The sequence below is a fragment of the Sciurus vulgaris genome, assembly GCF_902686455.1.
Source record: "Sciurus vulgaris genome assembly, chromosome: 3".
In the NCBI taxonomy this organism is placed as follows: Eukaryota; Metazoa; Chordata; class Mammalia; order Rodentia; family Sciuridae; genus Sciurus; species Sciurus vulgaris.
Genome location: NC_136463.1, coordinates 103,619,884 through 103,642,416, shown reverse-complemented (window position 1 = coordinate 103,642,416; position 22,533 = coordinate 103,619,884). Strand labels below are relative to the sequence as shown.

The following is a 22,533-nucleotide window of genomic DNA, read 5'->3' as shown; positions in this document are numbered from 1 at the left end:
ATATTAATTCTAAAGATGTTTTATTTTCTTTGGTTTTAGAATTGCTTTTCAAAACAAAGGTAATGTGTGTCTCTTTAGATTTATTTCTCTTCTTGCAGGTTGCTAACATTCCTTGAGAAAGTCATTATTTATAACATACTAAACAACTGTTGTATGGCTGACTCTTAAATACTGGTATACGTGCCTTTGTATGAGTGCAAAAAAAGGGCATGAAGTTCATACCAAGCAGATCAATACAGTATTTTTAAAATGCTATTATACTAGTTTGATCTATATCTCTAGCTTTGAATACATATTAGTTTATGCCCAAATACTGATTTTTTCAACTCATAAACCCCAGAAATCTAAGAAATGAGTAATATAGAAGATGTTCTTTCACACTTGACCTTTATCATTTGCTCTGGTAAGTGTACCTTTCGCTTACCAAGGTAGTCCTTAATAGAAATAAGTGCTTCTAATGAGTATAGCTCAGTATTAGAGCACTTGTCTGGCACACCCAAGGCCCTGAGTTAAATACCCACAATGTAAAAAGTAAAACAAAAACAACAAAACAAATGCTTTTAGAGATAACAGAACATAGGACGGCATAGTAGTCTAATAAATGTTTTTCAATCTCTTTGAAATGGGATTTCTCCTCTATATTTAAAGGACCGATTTTGAATAATAACAAACTGAAAGGTAAGAGAAACCTAGCTCTTCCAATAAGACTTTTATTAATATTCTCATGCCTTAGTAACAGCATGATAATATATACATTTACAAAAATATATCAACCTCTATCTTTGTACTTTGGACTCAATATAAATCCCTTATATCCCTTATTTTCAATAGAAAGGATGACCTAGGGACTAGTAGCTGGTCCCAAAACTAAAGCACACAGAAAGTAGGGAAGACAGGAAGGAAGTAATAACAGTGTTTGAGGAGATGCTCTCCTCCTACAACAGACAAGCTAGTGGGGTGGGGAAGGAAAGAAGGGATGCAGATCAAATATTTGGAAATGACCTCCCCACGGTTATGACTATAAGGTGGTCAGTCTTGTCAGTCTTGTGTAGTAATGAAGTTTACTTTGCTAACATAGAATGATTCTGAAAACTGCTGGAAGTAATTTAAATATGCTTAAAATTTTTCAGATTACTGAAATAATAAAGTCTTTGTTTTTTAAAAATCCAAATGCCTCTTTTATCCCATTTTTCTTAATATGTATTATAAAGAGACAAGAGTTGAGAAATGAGGTTAAGTCCCTTGCTTGGTGGAATTTCTGTTTTCTGACGATGCATGAATAACAATAGTTGAAATACTTCATCAACATGACAGCTGGAAGTTTTACCTTATTTTGTGTAAGGAGTGGAGAATGCTGAGTTTCTATTATGGCCAACTTCATATTCTTCTGTTATATCCCATTTCATCTGCAGTGTTGCAATAGTGCCCAGCACATCTCAGGTGCTCAGTAAATGATAAACTAATTATCTCATGAATATTTTACAACAATTTTGAGACATACTAGTGGGATGCAAAATTAGTTTAGTATGTCCAAACTAGTATTTTTTGATAAATGAAATAAAAAAAGAAAAGAAAATATAGCATAGCTAGGATATCACTTTGTGGAAACTGTTTCTGACAGTTTAAATACATGATCTGTTAGGGGGTGCTAAAATCATTTCATTGTCCTTGTCCTTGAAAAGGAAATGAATGAGACAGGGCAAGATAGAATGGAACTGGAAGTATCAAAGTACATCGTATGTAGTAAGTATTTTTCATAAAACTTTTATTTGTTATACATTAAGATGTATGTCTAGTGGACTGTAATACAAGTTAATTTCTTATGCGAAAAAGTTGAAAACCACTGCTTTAGGACCAGACCTCTCAATCTCTGGGGAATGGTCTATGGAACATCTGAAAGGGGCCCCTGGGAGTGGTTCAGCAGAGGAGTCCTGCTGTAGAATATCTGATGAATACTCTCTCTTGTACCTGTGTTCATGGGTCTTGAATACTCTGAGCTTCCCTGGACTCTTTCCAACCCCAGAGATACCTCAACAACTCCTCCAGACTTCTGTTTTCTATCTAGTTCCACTCCTAGTTAATAAAAAGGTGAGTTTTTACTTGAATTTACAAGAAGTATAATAATTAAAAGATAATTCTTCATTTACTCTTTACTTGGCTGGTGTTGATGTTTAAGTTCCTAGGAAGTAAAAACTTTATGATTTGAATTATTTATTACAAGATGCATGTGGAAATGAAATACATTTTGATGACATCATAGAATATTTTTGAACATTATTTATGAGTCAATTTTTTGTAGAGCTGACATTAGTCCCTAGAATGTAGGCACTTTTTGAAATTACGTAAATGTTTTTGGGCTACTGGACTTTTAGTAAATAACAGCTTAGGTGTCACCTAGAGAACCTAAAGCTTTCTATTGACTTTATAAGCGAACATAATGTATTGCAATGGAATAAAATTCTCCCAATTTGCACACTGGGGCAATTTATTTCTTGAAAGGTACAAAATAGATAATTGAATCAACAAACATATCACACCACTCTGAGTTCTATTATCATCATTGATTACATAGACTCAATGTCTAAAGTCAAAACATTTTAACTTTTTCTTTGTACATAAGGAAACATTTATCCTGGAACATGTAAACAAAACAAATGGTGTAACTCTGATATTAGGAGACCTTCTTAAACAGCAAGACATTGCCTGTAGTAAAAATATCTTACAGCAAAGAAGAATGGCTCATTTTGCAAAAAATTAACTAAAAGAATAGACATAGGTTTTTATCACACAACCCAGAATTTAATACAGTTTTGTCATTTAGTTAAATAAGAAGAGCACAGAGCAAATTTTAACCTATAAGCCTTGTGCATCAGAAGAATAAAATCTAGGTATATAAAAATTTGGTGGAAATACTTTCAATAGTAACTATTATTATTAATCTAGTTAACAACCTTCAAGGAGACTCTGCCTCTTTCTTTAGTCTACATTCATTAGTCTGTATGAGACTAGATGATTATTTCCACACAAACTTCCCATACCTTGAGAAGGCTAATATATAGTACAATCTGCCCATGAGCATTTTCATCCTTTAAACTTTTTGCACTTGTAGACTCATCTAGGAAATGTAGGGGATGACAACTTCCCTTATTTTCCCTACTGGCATGTTCTGAGAATAAATAAACACATAGAACAAAAAAAATCAAACTCATTACTTTGCAGTCTTTTACCCGAAGTATTCTTTTGTGGTCTCAACTATTTCATTGTCTTATACCTACCATTTCAATGGCTGTCCTGAGTTTCAATCAAATGTATTTTGTGCTGAAAGAAAACACTTGCTTTTGCAGAATTTAAAAATATACATATATATTTATATAAATACTCATGAACATATATTCATTGATAGGTTTATTTATATTCTTACTAGTCATTGTATATATTTAAGAGTTAAGGCAAATAAACATTTGAATTATTTCCTTTTGTCATGAATCCATACTCTGTCCCCTTAAGATTATGTTTTCATGTGCTTAGAAAAGTTCATTAAATGTTTTTAATAAGGAAAATAGGATATAAAAGCTTTTTAAATGAAAAGGTTATATTTAATGATTTTATCATATTGGAAGGAGGGAGGATTGCTATTAAGCATGTTAGCAGAATAATCTAAATCTTTCTTCTTTGAAAATTGTGAAACATCACAGGGCCATGGGAGGGACAGGTTGTGGTATGGATGCTGACAGGGCCAAGTTCCCTACAGAGGTTGGGGTTGTCAGCATGTGTGTTTCAGTGACATGGTTAGCAGGTATGCTGTAGCCAGAGGACCCATGAGGCATGGGCCTTTTGAAGTTTGCCAGTCAAGGGCACTTGGTTTTGGATCCCTCCCCCTACCAAAATACCATAGGACATGTGCTGGAACCAATTAAGAACTGAAATTTCTCTCTCTTTAAAAATTGAAAGTATTTTGAAATGTACACTGCTGAAGAATTTAGAGCAGTATACAGCAATTTGTTTGAACTATGAATTAGGAACTTTGGGGTTTGGTTGCCACAAGCACCAGAGCATTACAATTTGGAGTATGTCACCAAAATCCTCCTGTTAGATCTCCATCTGTTACATGGAAGTATTAAGCTTAACTTGCAATTTGATATTCAAAAAGCTAATAGGAACCTATACACGTTACAATCCAGAGTATTGAGAAGGTCTATTGAGAAGTGAAAAGCCATTCTGAAACACCAAATAGAATCAATAAAGTCCTTAAGTTTTAGAAATGTTTTCTAAATATTTCATCTTGTATCCAATTTTGTCACAATCTTCACCCCTAATTCCTCTATATGAGTTGTGCATTTTAAATGTAAACAATGAAGAACTCATATATTGATCTAAAACTCAATATTTGGGGTTTTAAAAATAGAAAAATAATCTTTAAGTGAAGTTTTGAAAATAAGTTACCAATCAAATTAAGCATTTTCAGAGAAAGTGTCTTCTTGTTGTAATGTCTTAATGTGATATTTCTGAACTGTTGCTTAGGGGAGTGAATAAAGGCACTGAATGGAGCAGGTTACCTGAGCTGTGGTCTAGGTTGTTACCAAAGAATGCAGCTGGACCATGTTACCTGTGGGTCTCTTTTGCCCTTACTATGCTACCATTCTTGAAACAACATGGCTAGCATGCGTACATCACCTCTTTCAAAGGTCTGTTGAGAGGCTACCCTCTAGGAAACCCACTCTTATCTGAAGGAATGAGGTGATAATTCATTAACAGAAAGGTTACTAACTATGATCCATAATAAGGGCAGGTCTCATGATATTTTGGATATTTCATCTGTACTGACAAAAACATTTAAATAATTTTATACTATGATATTATAGTCCAAAAAATTGATACTGTTTAACAAGACATCATAAGTTTATAAATGTGAATTCTAACATTTATTGATGTGCTTTAATTCATTTTCTATTGAACATTTTAAAAGATTTTTAAATGAAAATGGAAACAATTATTTTTGAACACTAAATATTTCAGTTGAAGAACTTATGCAGCTGGGAATAAAATGGATTTTAGAATCAAATGAACCTGAGTTCAAATCCTGATTCAGATACATTTGATCCTGGACAGTTAAATTTTCTAAGGCTCAATTTTCCTCTTCTATACAACAAAGACAATAAAACTTTACACTCTGGAAAACTGTGCAGATTATAAATAACACAGGTAAACCACTTGGCACACAATAGGTACTCAATGATAGCCATAAGCAGTATTTCAAGAATAAAATGTGTTTTTCTTCTCGTGTCTTACTATTATATTAGGAATACCAAGAAAACCTCATACAGGGATAGCTGTGACTGTCATCTGTTGTCTCATTCTGAATACCCAGCCTTGGTGCTCAATGATTATTTGATGAATGAATAAATGTTAGTGTAAACAGATATTTAGGCCAGGTGATTATAAGTACAGTACATTCAGTTGAAACAATTTACTTCATAGCAAAAAGAAACATGCATTAAAGATCTCTTAAATATTTAGCTCATCAAAAAAAGTTATATTAATTAGTAAGTCAACCCATTTTCATAACCAGCTGCACAGCAGACCTAAGTACATTACTTAGTATTTAATTTCATTAGGTTTAATAGTTTAAAAATTCTTACTAACCAGGATTTTAATTAAGCATATGTTTTCCTGTTAGCTTGCACATCATTGGTCACATTCATTTCATTACTAGTCATTTATTCTAGTTCCTTTTTGTTATATTTATGCTAAAGCTTCTCTTACATTAATAAAATGTTAACCTGTGTGCTTTGATACCACCAGGACTAGTAATCGAGGTCAGATGTTATACATAGATATTTGAAGCAGGAGAATAAGTGACCTTATGTTATACTATATGAAATTAGCCTAAAGTTGAAATCAGAAGAAACAAGAATGTAAACAAACATTGGTCTTTTCCATTATGAATGAATTGAAATATATCACTAATAAAATACGTACACTTTGCACCTATGAATTTTGACCTGTAATGAAGTAAATTGAGGTAAGGGGTATCAAAACTACATAATCTAAAGAGACTAACAATGTCTCCTCAAAAAGACTGAATGTGTGCTCATTAAATATGGTACATTGTCAAACAGTTATGGACTTCATGTAACTTTAATGTTCTATATATATATGATTAAATTTTTGTGTGGAATTAACTAAAAAGGAGTAGGAGTCAGTGAACAGCTGGAAGTCCCTTATGGGATAACTATCCTGTTAAACACATAAAAAATAAAGGTTCATAAGATTCCTTAAACTAAGAATATCAAGAAGGCACTAATAATTTCAAATATCTTCTAAACATGGTATTCTTTTAACACAAGAGGTCACTGGACACTTTTTCATTAAATACTGACATCAACACAGAACACATAACTCAGGTTGTGAAAGACGGCAACACCAGGAAGGAAAACACTTGATTTTACTACAGCAACAGACATGTGGAGTATGCATTTCCAGCATGGTGGTGTGATACAGTTCACAAAGTCTATATGGTAGTTGATTAGTAAAAGCCTTAGCAGTTTTGTCATTTCCAGGAGCAATCTGGTTTTTAAAGCTCACTGTTGTCAAATAAGAATTATAATATCTCTGCAGTTGTCTTTTATTTCCTCCCTGTCGTTTCCCACAAATCTGAAATCATTAGTGTTGGGTTCCGAGTAGTTTTTTTTTAATGTTTTCATGGTCAAATTTTCTAACATCTCAACGAATTCATCTCTATATTGCTTCTGTACAGTTTTTATAACAATTTCTGAGGACTCAATTGCACAAAACACAGTTATTTTTCTAATGTGTCTACTTTTAAATAAACTTGTCTCCTTCACTAATATTGGATGAAGATTCACATTAAATTTGGGTTCAAAACCTTAGTGTCAATGGTAAAAATAATGGTTTAGTTCTGTAAGAAAATTTAAAGCAATTTCAAGATCAAAAATTCTGGAAATCATGTTTTCAAGCCTTTTTTATTAGAAAACTTAAATTATTACTTTTTTTTGTTTAGAAAAGAAGTAGCCAATATCCATTTTTGAATTTTCTCAAACAAATTATAATAAAGGATAGCAAACTAGGATAAGAAAACACATTAGAAGACAGCTTCCTACTTCATACAACTTCTAGGTACTTTTTCCTATTCATTCACCTATTTCTGTTCAGCAGCAAGAAAAATAATATCCATTTATTTTTGCCTTTTTGGATTTTCCAAGATGAGTTTCATTTACCTGAATACAAACAAAAGCAAGGGGAAACGGCTTTTATATTGGCATAGACCAGGACATTTATCTCATAAACCAGGAAACCCTGCTTTCTATGGCTTCTTTTGCAATTTATAGTCCAATGGTTATAAAACCAACTAAAAGTTGAACAATATTCAAAATGACACAGATTGACAACAAATAACAGAAACATAAGGAATCCCCTTGGCTGTTATTCTTTCCAATAGATAAATCCCTACCATTCTGTAAATAAAATTATAAATACTAAAGAAACGAAGAAAATTTCACAATGGGGAAAGGATCATTTCTTATAATAAATATTTTGGTACAAATTTTTAAAAAACGTAGAAAAACTTAGTACCTTTGGGTACTTTTTTCTAATAAAACCATACCTGCTTCAGAACTTGTTTGATTATAGCTGCTAACAATGCTGTTTGGTATCCCTGGAGTGGAGGACGTTGAAATTCTTGACTGAGGTGGATTGGGATGTAATGAATTTCCTAAAGCCATGCCCGACTGACTGAGCATCCCACAGTTCCCGCTAGCCTGAATCTGATTTATTAAACCTGCAAGATGGTGGTTGGGGACTGGACTGTTATTGTGAACAAAGTTAGTGTTTGCATTGTGGCAGTGCACGGCTTCCCCTCTTAAAGGTATGTTCTGTGTCAGTGAATTCTGAAGAACACTGGAGTTCATATTGGGATCTGTAAAATGCAGCTGGTTAGCAGAGCAAGGCAAAGCAGTATTTGAGCCCCCACAACCCGGGGTACTATTGCTACTCAAGTGAGAGCTTTGACAACTCATAGACTGTAGTAACTGAGACATTGAACTGATGGGAAATGAACCCTGACCCTGCTTCCTCAGCAAGTCGGGTCCAGGTTTAGGAACTGCAGAACTATCCATTTGAGACTGTCTTAGCAAACTCAACACTGTGGTAGGTGGCTGTTTTCTTTTCCGTAATGAGTCTTTTTGCTGAGACATCAGCTTATCTCTTAGGGCTGCGCGACCACTTTGCCCTTCACCTGTTGGGAGAAGCATGTTGGCAGTAGGAGGGAACATGGTGTTTAAAGTGCTATGTCCTTCAGTGTTGCCACTGCCGGCAACAGCTCCAGAATTGCTACTGCTGCTACTGTTGTTACCAGCAAGTTTGTTTTGATTTGCTAGCTGTGCTTTGGCTGCTGCTGAGAGTAAACTACTTGCTGGAAAGGAGGCAGCATTGTGCTGGTTCAAGATCTGATTTAAAGGCATTCCCAGCAAACCAGGCTGACTCTTTACGGAACCACTTCCGGCAGATGCAGTAGAAAAAGCTGCACTGCTTGGGGTATTTAGTACATTACTCATTCCAGCAATTAATGGGTTAGGGATATCCTTGTACTGATGATGTCCATCAGACTTGGTAGAAGGACTTGATGGCATTGATGGCCTTGGGGACCCTATTGTTGACCTTGGTGACCTGGGTGGAACCTTAATACCACTACAAGTGGCCTGGGGTCCTACAGGTGGCATCATGAAATTTCCATGATCTGATGATGTGGAAGATGAGCGTGATCTTTGGGGCGATGCCTCAATCCTTCCAATTCCAGTCCCCATCATGTGCACTGGGGATGTCACTGGAGAAGGGGACAGGGAGGTTGAAGCTGAATGCGGAACTCTTTGTACATGACTCCCATGATTCATGTGGCCAGGTTTTACAGTTGGCAAAGGGAGATTACTTGGCAAAGGAACAACAGCAGGAGGCATGCTTACATTCATCACAGGTACCTGAGAGTGGACATTTGAATGGAAACTGGTTGGATTAATGATAACAGGGTTCTGATTCACTGGTTTACTAGGAATAGGGTCAAGAATGCCAAGTGGATCTTTCTCAGATGTTAATGGCTTTTTCTGAAGAGCACAAGAAGGTGGAGGAGGGGGTGGTGGGCCTTGGGGTGGTTTGTGGTGGAACATTGCTCGTGGTATTTCCATATTAGATGAAAAATTACACATTGGTTTTTTCATTACTGGACTCTTTGTAGTCAAAGTTGGGGAAAGAGGTATATTAGTCCTTCCAGCCATTGCACAGGATGACTGTACAGGAGAACCATGTAGCATTACTGACGGTGGAGAAAGAGGAGTCCTATTCAGGTGAATAGGACTAGAATTGGGAGCTCCATGAAAACCAGGATTATTTCTTGTGAAAACATCAGGGCTTCCAAGTGGGTCAGTCCGTGGAGAGATTGAGCCATCTCCATATATCTGGGAACCTGATGATGCTGGGCTTGGTAGGCCTCCATGGCTGCCACGGAATGGAGATTTCTGTCCATGTTCACTGCTGCCCAATCTCTGCCGGGGGTAGACAGGGTGGAGTTCTTGTTGCTGGCTTCCAGGCAGTTCTTGTACATATAGCCTTCCCATGGCATTTGATGATCCAATCATTAACTTGAAAGGATTCTTACATTCAGGCATTACAGAATTTGTAATTCCTTCATGAGACTTATTTCTTATTGACCTTGGAGTTGCTGCCCGTGAAGGTACTACTGGAGTTGCATCTGATGTGAAAGAGAAAAAAAATTCTGTTAATAGTTTTCATTCTTTTGTGTTGGTGGAGAGGGAAGGAAAGGAGGAAATCAGGAAGAGAGAGGAAAAAGGTCATCTGGAAATACACATTTACAAATAAAAATTATGATTCTAAGCATTGAAAAATGTTCTATAACATTCTACAAACTTTGATTTAAAATATGTACTTTATTCTCCCTTAGTTGTACAAAGGTTCTCAGTAACTGTTCATTAGGCTTGTTTACCTCTTTTCTGCTGAGAAAGCCTAGGCATCTAAATCAGTACATACTGACATCAGTCATTCTAATAAGATTTAGAATATGCAAAATGAAGATTGACAGCCCAGATGGAAGTGGTGATGTTACTCTTATCGGATTTGAAATTTTTGGAAATTTCAAATTGGAAATTGTAATCTGTGTGGCATATTTTCTTGTGTGATTTAAATGAATTTTCATTTCCATAAGAAAATGTTACCATATAAATGTATCTATTACCTTACTGAAACCTTCTCAAGACAGCTATGATAATATTTCCTTATCCCAGCATTTTCACTGTGAGAGTAAGACTATTCATTTTTGTGAATTATGTGAATGGAATTCTGAATCTTTTAAAATGGGAGTGATAACAAGAATAAATGCAGTGATACTGCAATCATGCTTAGCTTCATGATGTCTATAACACTGTAACACTATAATTTCTTTGCCCTTAGTCATTGTTGTCAAAATGGCTTTAATCAACCAATTTAGGTAAGAGATTGCAATTCTTTTATTAGGACAGAATTCTAATGTAAAATTCAGTTGAGTGCTAAAATCTTCAGTACTGGACTGCTATTGAGTATTCTATGAATGCATTTCTCCCTCTCTGGCTTTTTGGAATCCCTTCAGTTCTTCTGGAGATCAGACAGAATAGAGACAACAAAAGCAAGTTGGTTCATCATACAGAATTTTCATTCTATAATGTCAGAATTCTAGGTTTAAGTTTTTAAGCCCCTGTAAATGTTTAACTATTCGTGAAGTTGTGCCTTCTAAAATAGGAATGGCAAACAAAATTTGTCTCATATGCCAGTCGCCATCAATTTGTGGAGGCTGCTTACAGAGCTGCGTTGAAAAGCATGTTAAACTATAGCTGGGCTCCATGAGAAAATGCCAATGAGTCTGTTAGGGCATAGGAGATGAAAGTTATACCTTTCTTACTATATATTTGCTATAACAATTTATAGACCCAAAGCATATTAGCAAATACACTTACATTCATTTGCAATCAGAGGTACACTTATCTAAAACGTGAAATGCACATTTAAGATAAATATAATACTTCTACTTGCTAGATAGAATACAGGTGAAACCATATAATAATGATTTTTAAGATGGTCACAACCTGGGACACACAGAAGACAAGGTAGAGTGCATTCACGTAGTATGAGAAAGCAGTGAACATATGTTTTTCTTGGAAAATGCAGATTTTCTAATTCTAGCATGGTAGAGGTTATTTGATAGAGTAATATAATGTAGGAAATGTTGAGAACCAACCACATAACAGAATGGCAGCAGATAAAATCATCTGAAGCCTATTTTTAAAGTTTGTAATTAAATAAATAACATATTAAAAATATGTGGGGTACTGTGCTTACAATACAGTGAGAACACAGTTACATGTAATCATATCACTAGCATTATCATGGAATTGACTGTGTTCTCTTTAGTCATAATCATTTGCTTGTATCTTTTCTCAGGTATAAATGTATTTATATAATTATAGTTCAGTGATTAAAAAATATAGAATTGGCATTTTTATATTCAACAAACAATTTAGACAATAGCTATGGTTTAGAAGGAATTTCTTCCATATTTACGGCAAAATAGTTATCCTCTTTAAAAAAACAGAAATACTAAACAAACTAACAAAAGTCAGACTGATGCTATGTGACATTTAGGAAGTAAGGTATACAAGAGTTGGCAAGTGTAAATACCAGGCATCCATCTATATTCAAGTAGACCTTTTAAAGAATAAAGAGTAACAATGTAAATGTTCATGTATTCATTTAAAAGGAGATAAAAGCTACTAGGTGAGACTTCTGAATTTTTAATTATTAAACCGCAACTTCATGACATAATTTAAAGTTAGGAAACAAATGGTATTTCTGAAGAAAGTAAAAGAGTAGCAATTAATCCAATAAAATGTACCATTTTAGAAGGGATAGAGATATATCTATCATTACCTGTACTAGTTAAATATTTATCCTTAATTTCAACAATTAAATTTGTATGTAAAGGTATGACAAAGGACTTAGTTTAAGATTCTGCTGGGTCTTAAGAAAGGCAATAGTACAGACTGTAGAAATAGATAAAACTGTATGGCGTCATGTAAGTGAGATCAACAGTAGATAAAAGTTTGTTAAAAAATTCATGTAAGGTAATATGTAAAAATGAAAACATCAAGGTGGCAGGATAATGGTAGATTTTCAATAATTTTTTACTACTGAGTACATGTTTAATTGTTGCAACTCTTTTAATTTAAGAACTGTATCTTCTTAAAAAGGTACAGTTTCCTAAAAGTTTTTTTTCTTATATACCTTAGTGAAGCAATTTTTAAAAATTAGTCCTGTTAAAGTTTAAAAAAGGTTAGAGGGTTGTTGGAAAGAGGCTCTATGCTAATAGCTGCCAAATTTGTCTTTTCACCTGAGTTCTGAGTCAGAGATTTTAATTACCTGTATGATGTAGCAATTGTTCTTTACATTTGAGACTCTCAATAGTTTGGCCCCAATTTATTATACCTATTTAATCTTCCATTCAAGTTAGGTTAGTTTCCACATTATCTCTTAATTATGTCACATTCATTCTGAAAAATAATTTTCCTATGCCCTTCATATGTTTAAATCCTATTATTTTCCAAAGTTGCTCAAAAGCCATGAAGGCTTCTCTGAGTTCTACAGGTCACCCTCATTGTCCCTATTTTTCAGAATTCTGCAGAACGGTATCAATTATTCCTCATTGACACGTGCTTTGGTTTTTGGCCATATTTTATTCTGAGTCACTAATCAAGTATTAAGCAGACTGTAATATTTTGGAAGGAATTCATATTCTAGCCTTTATAAAAAGAAGTTCCTCCATCTCAGACTATAATTGCATAAAAGACATACAAATCACGAAGGGAAAAAAAGTACTTCATAATGCAAAAATTGAATGGGCACAAACTTAACCAAGCAATCAAACTTGGTCTTGGTGTCACAGATACATTTTTTCCTGATGAGGATGTAACTTCACCCATGTAGAGTTCCTATCAAATGTGTATGACCTAAGCATAATCCTTAGGAAACAATCAGGCAAATCCAAATTAAGGAACAGTCTGTGAATCTGGCTGGCCTGAACTCTTCAAATATTTCAATGCTATGAAAGACTAAAAACACTGGGGACTCAGATTAAAGAAATGTTAACACTCACTGCAATGCACTATCTTTTATTGCATCTTGGATTTTAAAAAGGATTGAGTTTTTTAAAAAGTGAAAAGAGAAGGCTGGGGTTGTAGCTCAGTGGTAGAGTGCTTACCTAGCACATGTGAGGCACTGGGTTTGATCCTCAGCACCACATAAAAATAAATAAAATAAAGGAATTGTGTCCATCTACAAGTAAAAATATTTTTTAAAAAAGTGAAAAGAGATATTAGGACAAGTGGACAAATTAAAATACAATCAGTGTTAAATTTCCTGAATGTAATCATTAGATTGTAGTTATGTAGGGGAATGTCCTTGGGTAAAATTGTGACAATACCTGCAACTTTCTGTAACAAAATGCAAATGGTTAATCTAAGCAAATGGTATATGGTTACTTGATTAACCATCCTTGCACTTTTTCTGCAACTTTGAATTTCTAATAAAATTGTGTTTGTGTGTGTGTGTGTGTGTGTGTGTGTGTGTGAGAGAGAGAGAGAGAGAGAGAGAGAGAGAGAGAGAGAGAGAGAGAAAGAGAGATATTGAGAGAGTGAGTTGAGTGGGGGCTCATAAAAAGTTCTTGGCAAGATGATTTCTGTGCGGTTTCTGTGTAGTATATGTTCAATAAATAGCTATTAAATGACTGAAAAAAAAATAAAGCAGCTGGTTCTTAACAACACTGCTAAATTGTGTTTGGGAATTTAATATTACATCTTCCAGTCCAGCCCTATGAAAATTTGTTTCCTAAAAACCAATGGCACGTTCTTTTCTGTTAGCTCAGCTCTATACATTTGCATATCATTTGGATGTGCTAATTAGTGTTTATTTTGATTTTGTAATTAGATGCTCTGGACAAGAAATTTTGGGTAATAACCTCATGGTAATTTTTCAGAATTAATTTGCTATTTGCACTAAAATGATAGAACATATAAAACCTTAAAAACATTGTGCATGTTTGAAAAGTAGACTGGGAAAATGCTTGGCAAAGTGATTTCCAGCATCTTCTTCTCTTGCAATGGATTAGGGGAAAATTCCTAACCCCTTAGCCATATTACATACTTGTTCCTCCTCCGGGACTGGTGAGCACCAGAGAAGGATGTGGGGCTTCCATGCTTTTATGAAGTGTGGCCACTGCAATGATTTTTCTTTTATGTATGCATAGCTTTGTGACATCTTCATCTGCCTTAACATCTTCTGCAGTTCTCTGTTTCACAGCAGCTCCAGGATCAAAATTAAATACCTGGAAAAAACACAGCCTTTGTTTAGAATATGTCTGCAAAAACATTTAACAAAAAGATCCTCTTGTTTAAAAAGAAAAAAAGTTGTACTGAGATTAAGCCATAAATCTGAATAAAACTTTCTTAAGTTTTTTAACTTAAGGAAAACAATGTTAGATAACTTAATAAATAATTCTGCTGAACTTATGGTTTTTAGTGGCAAAGTAAATAATGAAAATTATACTAATTCTAAGATAGCCAAGATAAATATATGGAAAGGTTTAATATCTAATAATGTTTCCAATTTTAGATACTTCCTGATGTTATAACAGTACAAAAACAGATAAAGTTTAGATACAAGAACAAAACAAAAAATTGTGACATTTCTACATGCTAACTTTTCTTAGGCTTCCTTTTATTACTGTATTAATATTACCTTTTCAGTGACTTTAGAAAATTTACTGCTCTATTAAAAATCTTATTTATTATGAAAATCTTTTTTTCAATGCAGTGACATATAATAAAAAAGAAAAAAGTTTATTAATTTTTAGTTTTAAAATTAATACTATAATACACATTGAAGAATGAGCTTTTTCTTTAGCAAATAACATTTTACTATTTTAAATAACTTTACTTTTTACCTAGCAAAGGAGTAAAACATTTTCATATTTTTGTTATGAGGGTTCAGCTTTGTGATTTTAGGAACATCTATGACAGATTTATCAATACCCATGCTAAAAGTAACACTGCAGTTAGAGTAGTTAAAGAAAATACTACATTACTAAATACTGAACATAGGTACAGCTCTAATAAAAAGGTGTAATTGTGGTTTTAATGAAATATTTAATATGAATATAGTTTGTCACTTTTGAAAATGACTTGAACAATTTCCCACAATCTTTAATCATTCCAAAGTGCATGTAAAAGATGTCTAATTAGATAAAGAGTTAAAACAAATACATGATTGGAGAACTAATATAAAAATGAAATGCCAAATGAGAAAAGCAAATATATAAAATACCTAAAAAGTAAAAAAACTGCTGTAGCTCTATTGTGAAATGGTTACCTTGGGAAGAATAAGAGGACATTCCAAGCCACACTTGCATGTTCCATCAGTAAGCAGGTATGTTTTAACCTGCTCCAAGCAAGATAACAAAGACCCACTGGGACTGTAAAAATAGTTTAAGAATACATCAGGAAATAATTTTGACTGCACATATTATATGAAAAAAAGGCATAATTTATAGTCTTACTGTCCTTCACAGGATAATATTTTCCTGCTAGGGAAAGCATTTTCTTTGTCAATATTATGCTAGCTACTAAATTATAGCCTTTAACACTATCGCTCTTTCTTTTGTACCAAAATATTTCTCAGAAAAATACAGATCTTCATAGAAAATTAAACAAAAGTATTTTGAAAACCAAGAGTGGACTACAGATAGGAAAAATACTGTTCTTAAGAAAGGACAGAAACAGGCAAGAAAGGAACAAGGAAAAAAAAAAACTACATAAAAGTAATCACTATCATTTTAAACTACGACATTTACTTTTAAAGCTTGTTGAGGAAAAACTGAAATTTAGGAACACGTTAAAGTTCAAACCAGAAAGCTGGCAAGTCTACAAAAGTCAGAGCTAACACGTTCTTCCCTGTTTATTTTGGAGTCTAAAACCAAGTTGACCCTATGTAAAAACATTTCTTTCTCTCCTTCACTATGTGTGTTTCTTTGAAGATAGATCATTGTAGCCTAATCCAAATTATATTGAAGAAACAAACTGTGTAGAGAGGAATCTAGCAGAGTTGACCAAAAAAATGGGAATTTTTTGAGGAAACAGGGTGTTAGGTGAACAAAAGGTGCCTTGCGTTTTGGGACTGGTAAGTGGGTAGGTTTTTCCATCTTACTCCTCTTCAGGTCACAAAAATCAGTAAAACTGATTAAGTACTAATTTAGATGATAGGATAAGTCTTTGGCTTTTATTTACAAGGAGAATTAGTTTAAAATGGGTAATTTACATTTTAGGGCTTTATGAATATGTTGACTTTACAACTTATATGCATATTATGCTTTGAAATTACTATGCACTTTTAATTTGAAATTATTTTATTTATGACTATTGGGCAAAACTCCCACTTAGGCCTTCAGATCAAATTCATCCAGAAACAACACTCCAATTCATACACAAAGAAAAGCATTATACTACTGGACATAGACTTTCTGCCTCTAAAAAACATAAGTAGCAGTTGTACATTTATAAATGAACCAGCTTTACAATGCAATTCATATTTTGTTTAAGGACAATTGTCCAAGTGACTTGGGCACAAAGAACAATTTAAATGAAAATCCTCAAATTATTTGTTCAGGCTATTTTTAGATGATATGCAAGGAGGGGCAACAAGAGGCTTTGAAGGTGTAGTAATTTTAATTAAACAAAGCCACTAATAACTACCTTATTGATTTTTCACATGAAGAATTTATGAATTGGGGGAAAAGAAATTGCCATCATTTTGCTTAAAATAAAGTGTGTGTACTGGATCCTAAAGGAATTTCATTGTAAAATTAAAACTGAAGGCAAGAATTCCTAAATTCCCTTGCAGTACTCTAGATGATATGATAATTTAGATGATAGGATAAGTCATCATAGGATAAGCAATTTAAAAAATGCTTCCTCTTAGTCAATTGGATTCTTTCCTTCAATTGTAGCTCATTAATTAACTTTTGGGAGCAATAATTAATGTAAAAAATAGTTACAAGTTTTATAGCATGGATACAGTTTAGAAAATTGAAAACAGGAGGACTATTTAATGGGTCACCTCAAAATGCCTCCTTAAGGCAGAATCAGCTGGAGATTAACCTAAAAATGAGAGGTAAACTGTACATTGAGAAGGGAGCCATAGAGGATAGGCTTGCTTCATACATATATTCAAGTAATAATTTGGTTACATACAAACAAATCAAACCCATGCTGGCTTGATTTAATTTGAAAACATTTAAGCTTACTTGCTAAAGTTTAGTTTCCAAAATAATTCTCAAGTGTACGGATTTGGATTTGGAGAACTCATACTAACATGATTATCAGAAAGTGAAGTAGTCAGTCTTGGAAAATCATGAACTGATATTAGCTGAAAATAACTGACCAACTTTAAGACTTTATCTTGGTTTTTGATTCCCAGACTTAATTTGGTTTTGCTCATAGCAATATGAAAAGGTGATTTATCTTTCATAAGATGCAGTGAATAATTAACAAGATTTTTAAGTAATTTGCTTCAAGTTTAATATATATTTTTTCTTTACAAACTAGAATAATCATAAATATAAACATATATCACTGATAACTTGTTATATTTCTAACAAAGTATTTCTGCAGTTTATTAGCTACATTGGTAATAGGAACACTTGGAGAAAGTTATTCCTTATGTCCTTGTCCATCTTCTCTACCATGGGATGAGCTCCACATTCCCTGCATTTCTATCCCTTCACCCCCTTGAATATAGAGCACATATTTAATATTACAGAAACAAGAATTTTATGTGACAAAAGAATTTCAATTCGTATTGAGTTTACCTCAAGAAGCACTTTACATGCATACAAACCAACAAATCAACCAACCAACCAACCAAACAAACAACAAAACCACATCTGAACTGACTTTGAATTGTTAAGGCATGAAATTATTTGTACCACAGAAAAATATCTCACTCATACAAATACATCTATAGGGAACTGAAAATGCTGTTGAAGCTGGGATGCAAATAGCCACACTGAAAGTAATAGCATCAATTTAATGATGCTGCTTAATGTGGCATTAAAAAATCTGAAGTCTACTCCTAATTGTTTTTTTTTTTATTACATCATGAAGAAAGATTTATGGTAACCTAACCTTTTATATATTTTAAAAACTATAAATAAAGAACTTAGATGCCAATTATTTAATAAATAAGACTTAAAACTTCTTGCCAATAGTTCAGTTAGTCCATTCAACTTGTTCTAGATATACAACATCAAAATTCAAAAAGAGGCATTTGCATTTACTTATGTGATTTTTACTTGTAATATGAAGAGCTATCTCCATCATGACTTTATTTTTATTATTACATGCAAGGAAATAGATTAAAAACTGTGCAGAAAAAACAAGAAAATTATTTTTAGTTAATATCAAGCATTAAGAAGTCTAATAAATAAGACTACTTATAGATAACAACACAACTTTAGTATCAGAAAAGTCACTTAAAGTACATTGAAGGACAGAGTAATATTGCCAAGTGGTATTGGGTCTATTTCCAGTATTTTGCCTTCATCTGTCAATGTAGTAATGATGCTTTAAAGTTTTTTTTTTTTTAATTTTTAGAAAACTTCATAGTTTTCTTTATCCTTATTACAGAGAAGCAGAATGACACCCTATTTAAACACAAGTAATGCATAAATATTCTCTGTGATAATCTATGTCAATTTACACTGCAAAACAGTACAGAATAAAAATACTTGTGTATTTCTAGTACAGAAGTCAGTTATTCAAACTTATCTGAGGTGCTGTCAGTGACAATATTTTGCTCCCTCAAAGAGGAATAGACTCTACATCCTTAACTTTGTGACTTTAGAGGTACCACAGGTAATAAATAAGAGCTTACCTGACATATAGCACTCCATTTTGATCCACACGACGCTGCCAACCCACAGGAACTTGTATGGCTGGAAGACCTCCTTCCTTGTCCCCTCCGTCACACTCCTTTCCTCCATTCATTTTCTGTGTCTGCTTGGGACTCTCCAAAGATATCAGCAGTAAGATGATATCTTCATATTACTGAGCATGATGGCCTTCAAAAATGGGCCAGTGCAGCACAGTTTTTCTCAGACTATACAAAAAGCATTGGGAAGCTTCGGCTCAGTTTGGAACCAAGTCCTTGAACTCTGCCATTGTAAAATTTATCAGTTTCCCATTATAATCTACATTAAATAACCAATACTTAATCCCTAGGAATGGTCTACATGGGTAAAAATGAGTGCTTACAACTAAGAAAAATCATAATTCACCAATGCTGGTACCTGTCTGAAGTGAGGGAGGGAGGACTGTAAAGTTTTTAGTTGCACATTTTGTCTTGAACTTTGATGTTGGACTAAAATAACCTCTACTGTTTAGAAATTGATCTCATTTTTACAGTGTGAGTCAATTAATATTTTCAGGTACTAAAAAGCCCTCATAGGCCACATTCTCTAAACTTTATCTTCCAATCTGAATCCAAGGTGTTGCAGGCTGGTTCATCTGATGTTTTCATGACTTCAAAATTCCAATAATGTAGCCTGAAACATATGCAAATATGTAAACTGTATATTTAATGTTGAAAACTGAGAAGCTGCACAATTTTCAATAGAATAAACTATTAGGTGTACCCAATCACTTTGATGTCCTCTGCCATCAAAATAACACATCATTCTTATTTTAAATTGATCCACTTACTCTAGTTAAACCAATTTACTCATTCTTCACCACACACAACTTTCTAATTCCTAGACCCATAATTATGGCATTATGAATACACAGACACATGTACACAGAGCTTGCGTCCAACTTGAAATAAAAATATATCCAAACTTCTAATGACCTCTTAAACCAAAAAATGATGGCAATTCACTCACATTTTGTTTACTCCTTAATATTACATGCAGCTATGCTTCAGCTTTCTTTCCTAATCATTAGCATAAAGAAGATAACGTTTCTCTTTTTAAAGAAGTTTAAGGAAATAAATTCATAATACTTTTTCAAATAGAAGTGAAGATTCTCCCCCAAGGTTATTTCCCCCAATGTAAGACTGGGAGCTGCTTTATAGTCAAGACTTTACAAAATCCCTTACATCATGGTGTACTTTCTTAATTCCGTTATTAAGTCACAGGGTTTGTTTGGAGAAGACACACTAACTTGAAACTGCAGTGACCAGTGCTAGTATGGAATGCTTACAGAATTCATCTTGATGAAGCTGTTGCATAAAAAAGACAAGTACATTTTGAAAAGATTTAGTACTTAATGTTGTGGAAAATATTATGTCACAGTTGGTAGTACCATTTATTGTTGTAAACAAGCCTTTTAATGATCAATTTAATATTGGCATTTAGTCATATTGTTGATCTCATAAAAGTACACTAAAAGATAAGTAAAAAATTATCCTAGTGTTATATGAATGGGACTTGTGATTTGTGATAGTTTCCAGTGATAGAATCATCCACAAAAATAAAAAAATGCTATGTCTTAAAGAAGTGGAATAGAAGTGAAGATGATCTGCTCTGGAAATCTATGTTAAATGATTTAAGATTCATATGGAAGTTTTAAACTGCTTTCATAAAATTCAAATGAAAAAGTTAATACATTTTCTAGATAATATGTTTTAAATATGCATGTATAACTTACCAAATTAAAAAGTATGAATGAACACAACTATTCAATCTACATTCCTAAAAGTCTATATACCTAAGTTGGCCAGAAACACACTTTTTTTTGATCTCCTTATTAGGAAAGCAAGAGATTGTCTTATAGCAAAACCCATCAGGTTTTATTTATAGTCTTGGCTCTGAGGCAGTTTAAGGATGTTGTAATAAAGTAAATACTCATTTAGTTGTAAACTAGGAACTGTGCTCATGGGTGTGGCAGACACTGACAGAAAACGAGAAAGGTAGCCAAAATTTATTGAGGGAAAAGTTGGGATATAAAGAAAAGTACCAAAAAATAATAGTCCCAAGAGGTCATTTGCATCACTGGGCCCATTCCACTGTGCTACGCATCTCATGGAAATGACCCACTTAATGTTTTATTTCTGTCTTCTACTCACTCTATCCTTGACTGTGATTTTTGCTGCTCATCTATGTGTTTATTTACATTTTATTCAACATTATAGAGCAGTTACTATGTACTAGGCATTCTGTTAACCACTAGGAGTACCATCTATAAAATCAAGAGTGAGCTAACTAGACACTGAATCTGCTGGTACATTGATTTTGGACTTTCCAGCTTCCAGAATGTTACGAAATAAACTGCTGTTGTTTATAAGCTGCCTAGGTTGTGGAATATTGTTATAGTAGCCTGAATGTACTCAATCAGTAAGATTCCACTTTATCTTAAGCACAGTGTAATGTTCATCATCAATCAGTTGTTCAGTGTGGAAGTTTGAAGATGAAAATAAAAACTGAAGTTATCTTCCTGCGGATTGATAATCACTGCAAATATTGACAAAATTTCTTTCGATCTTTTTAAAGTTTTAAGGCACACATAAAAATGAGTTTAATATAATAAGCAATGATGTATTACCACTCTAAATGTACAATATAAGCATTTTGTCAGTTTTGCTTTTTTTTTTTTTTTTTAAATAAAGAACTTAAGACAATTTTATAGAAGAAGTAAAATACTACTACCAGGCCCCACTTGAGTTTCTTTTCAGACCCATTCTTCTCCTTTTTGGCCCAAAAGCAACTACTATCACGATTCTGATCTGTATAATTTCTGGTTATGATTTTATATACTTATTTCCTATATGTGTATATGTAAACAATATTTGTATTGTTATATGTTTTAAAATTTTACATAAACACTACCATATACACATAATTCCACAATTTGCTTTCAAAATTTAACATTGTTTTGAAAATTGTCTCTGCTGAAACCTATAGACCTGTGTTGTAGATATATAATTCCAATTCATTAATTTTTAACATTTGAATAATATTTTATCTTAAGATTTTTACAACTATTAACCTATTGTTATATCAAGCACATTAATGTTAGGTTGTAAGGTTTGTACATTTTCAACTTTAAAGGCACTGACAAATTGTTCTCTAAAGCAGTTATGCTTATTCCAAGTATTTTCTATAAAAATGTTTTTTTCTTTTAAATATTGAATCATTTCCATTTTGTATTGTTTTATTCCTAGGCATTTTACTATGGCGTTAAAATATTTTTCTAAAACACAAATATTAATTAGTGGATGAAAAATTTTGGCTACATGTATATCTTTTATTTATATTTCTTTTGTGTATCTAGATTTTCTCTGAAACTTTCACAATTACAAATAAATCTGAGAGAAATACTCCTGTATGTAAATCTATGCCCAACTTGATAATTCACTCCAAATTATTTGCTAAAA

At 33.2% G+C, this 22,533-nt stretch overlaps 1 protein-coding gene across 6 annotated transcripts in view; it reads right to left on the bottom strand.

The window, feature by feature from the left end:
• MBD5 (methyl-CpG binding domain protein 5) overlaps positions 1-22,533 on the bottom strand; it is a 463,202-nt gene that overhangs the window by 35,121 nt on the left and 405,548 nt on the right. For 5 of the 6 annotated variants that reach the window (XM_079132466.1, XM_079132465.1, XM_079132468.1 and 2 more), the window contains 4 exons: positions 19,036-19,705; positions 15,478-15,580; positions 14,254-14,434; positions 7,625-9,760 (listed from right to left, as the gene is read on the bottom strand). In XM_079132466.1, the coding sequence (XP_078988592.1) occupies positions 7,625-9,760; positions 14,254-14,434; positions 15,478-15,580; positions 19,036-19,148 (2,533 nt within the window). In that variant the 5' untranslated portion in view covers positions 19,149-19,705. Of the gene's footprint in view, positions 1-7,624; positions 9,761-14,253; positions 14,435-15,477; positions 15,581-19,035; positions 19,706-22,533 lie in introns of those variants that run through there. The other variant, XM_079132469.1, reaches the window with a different exon arrangement.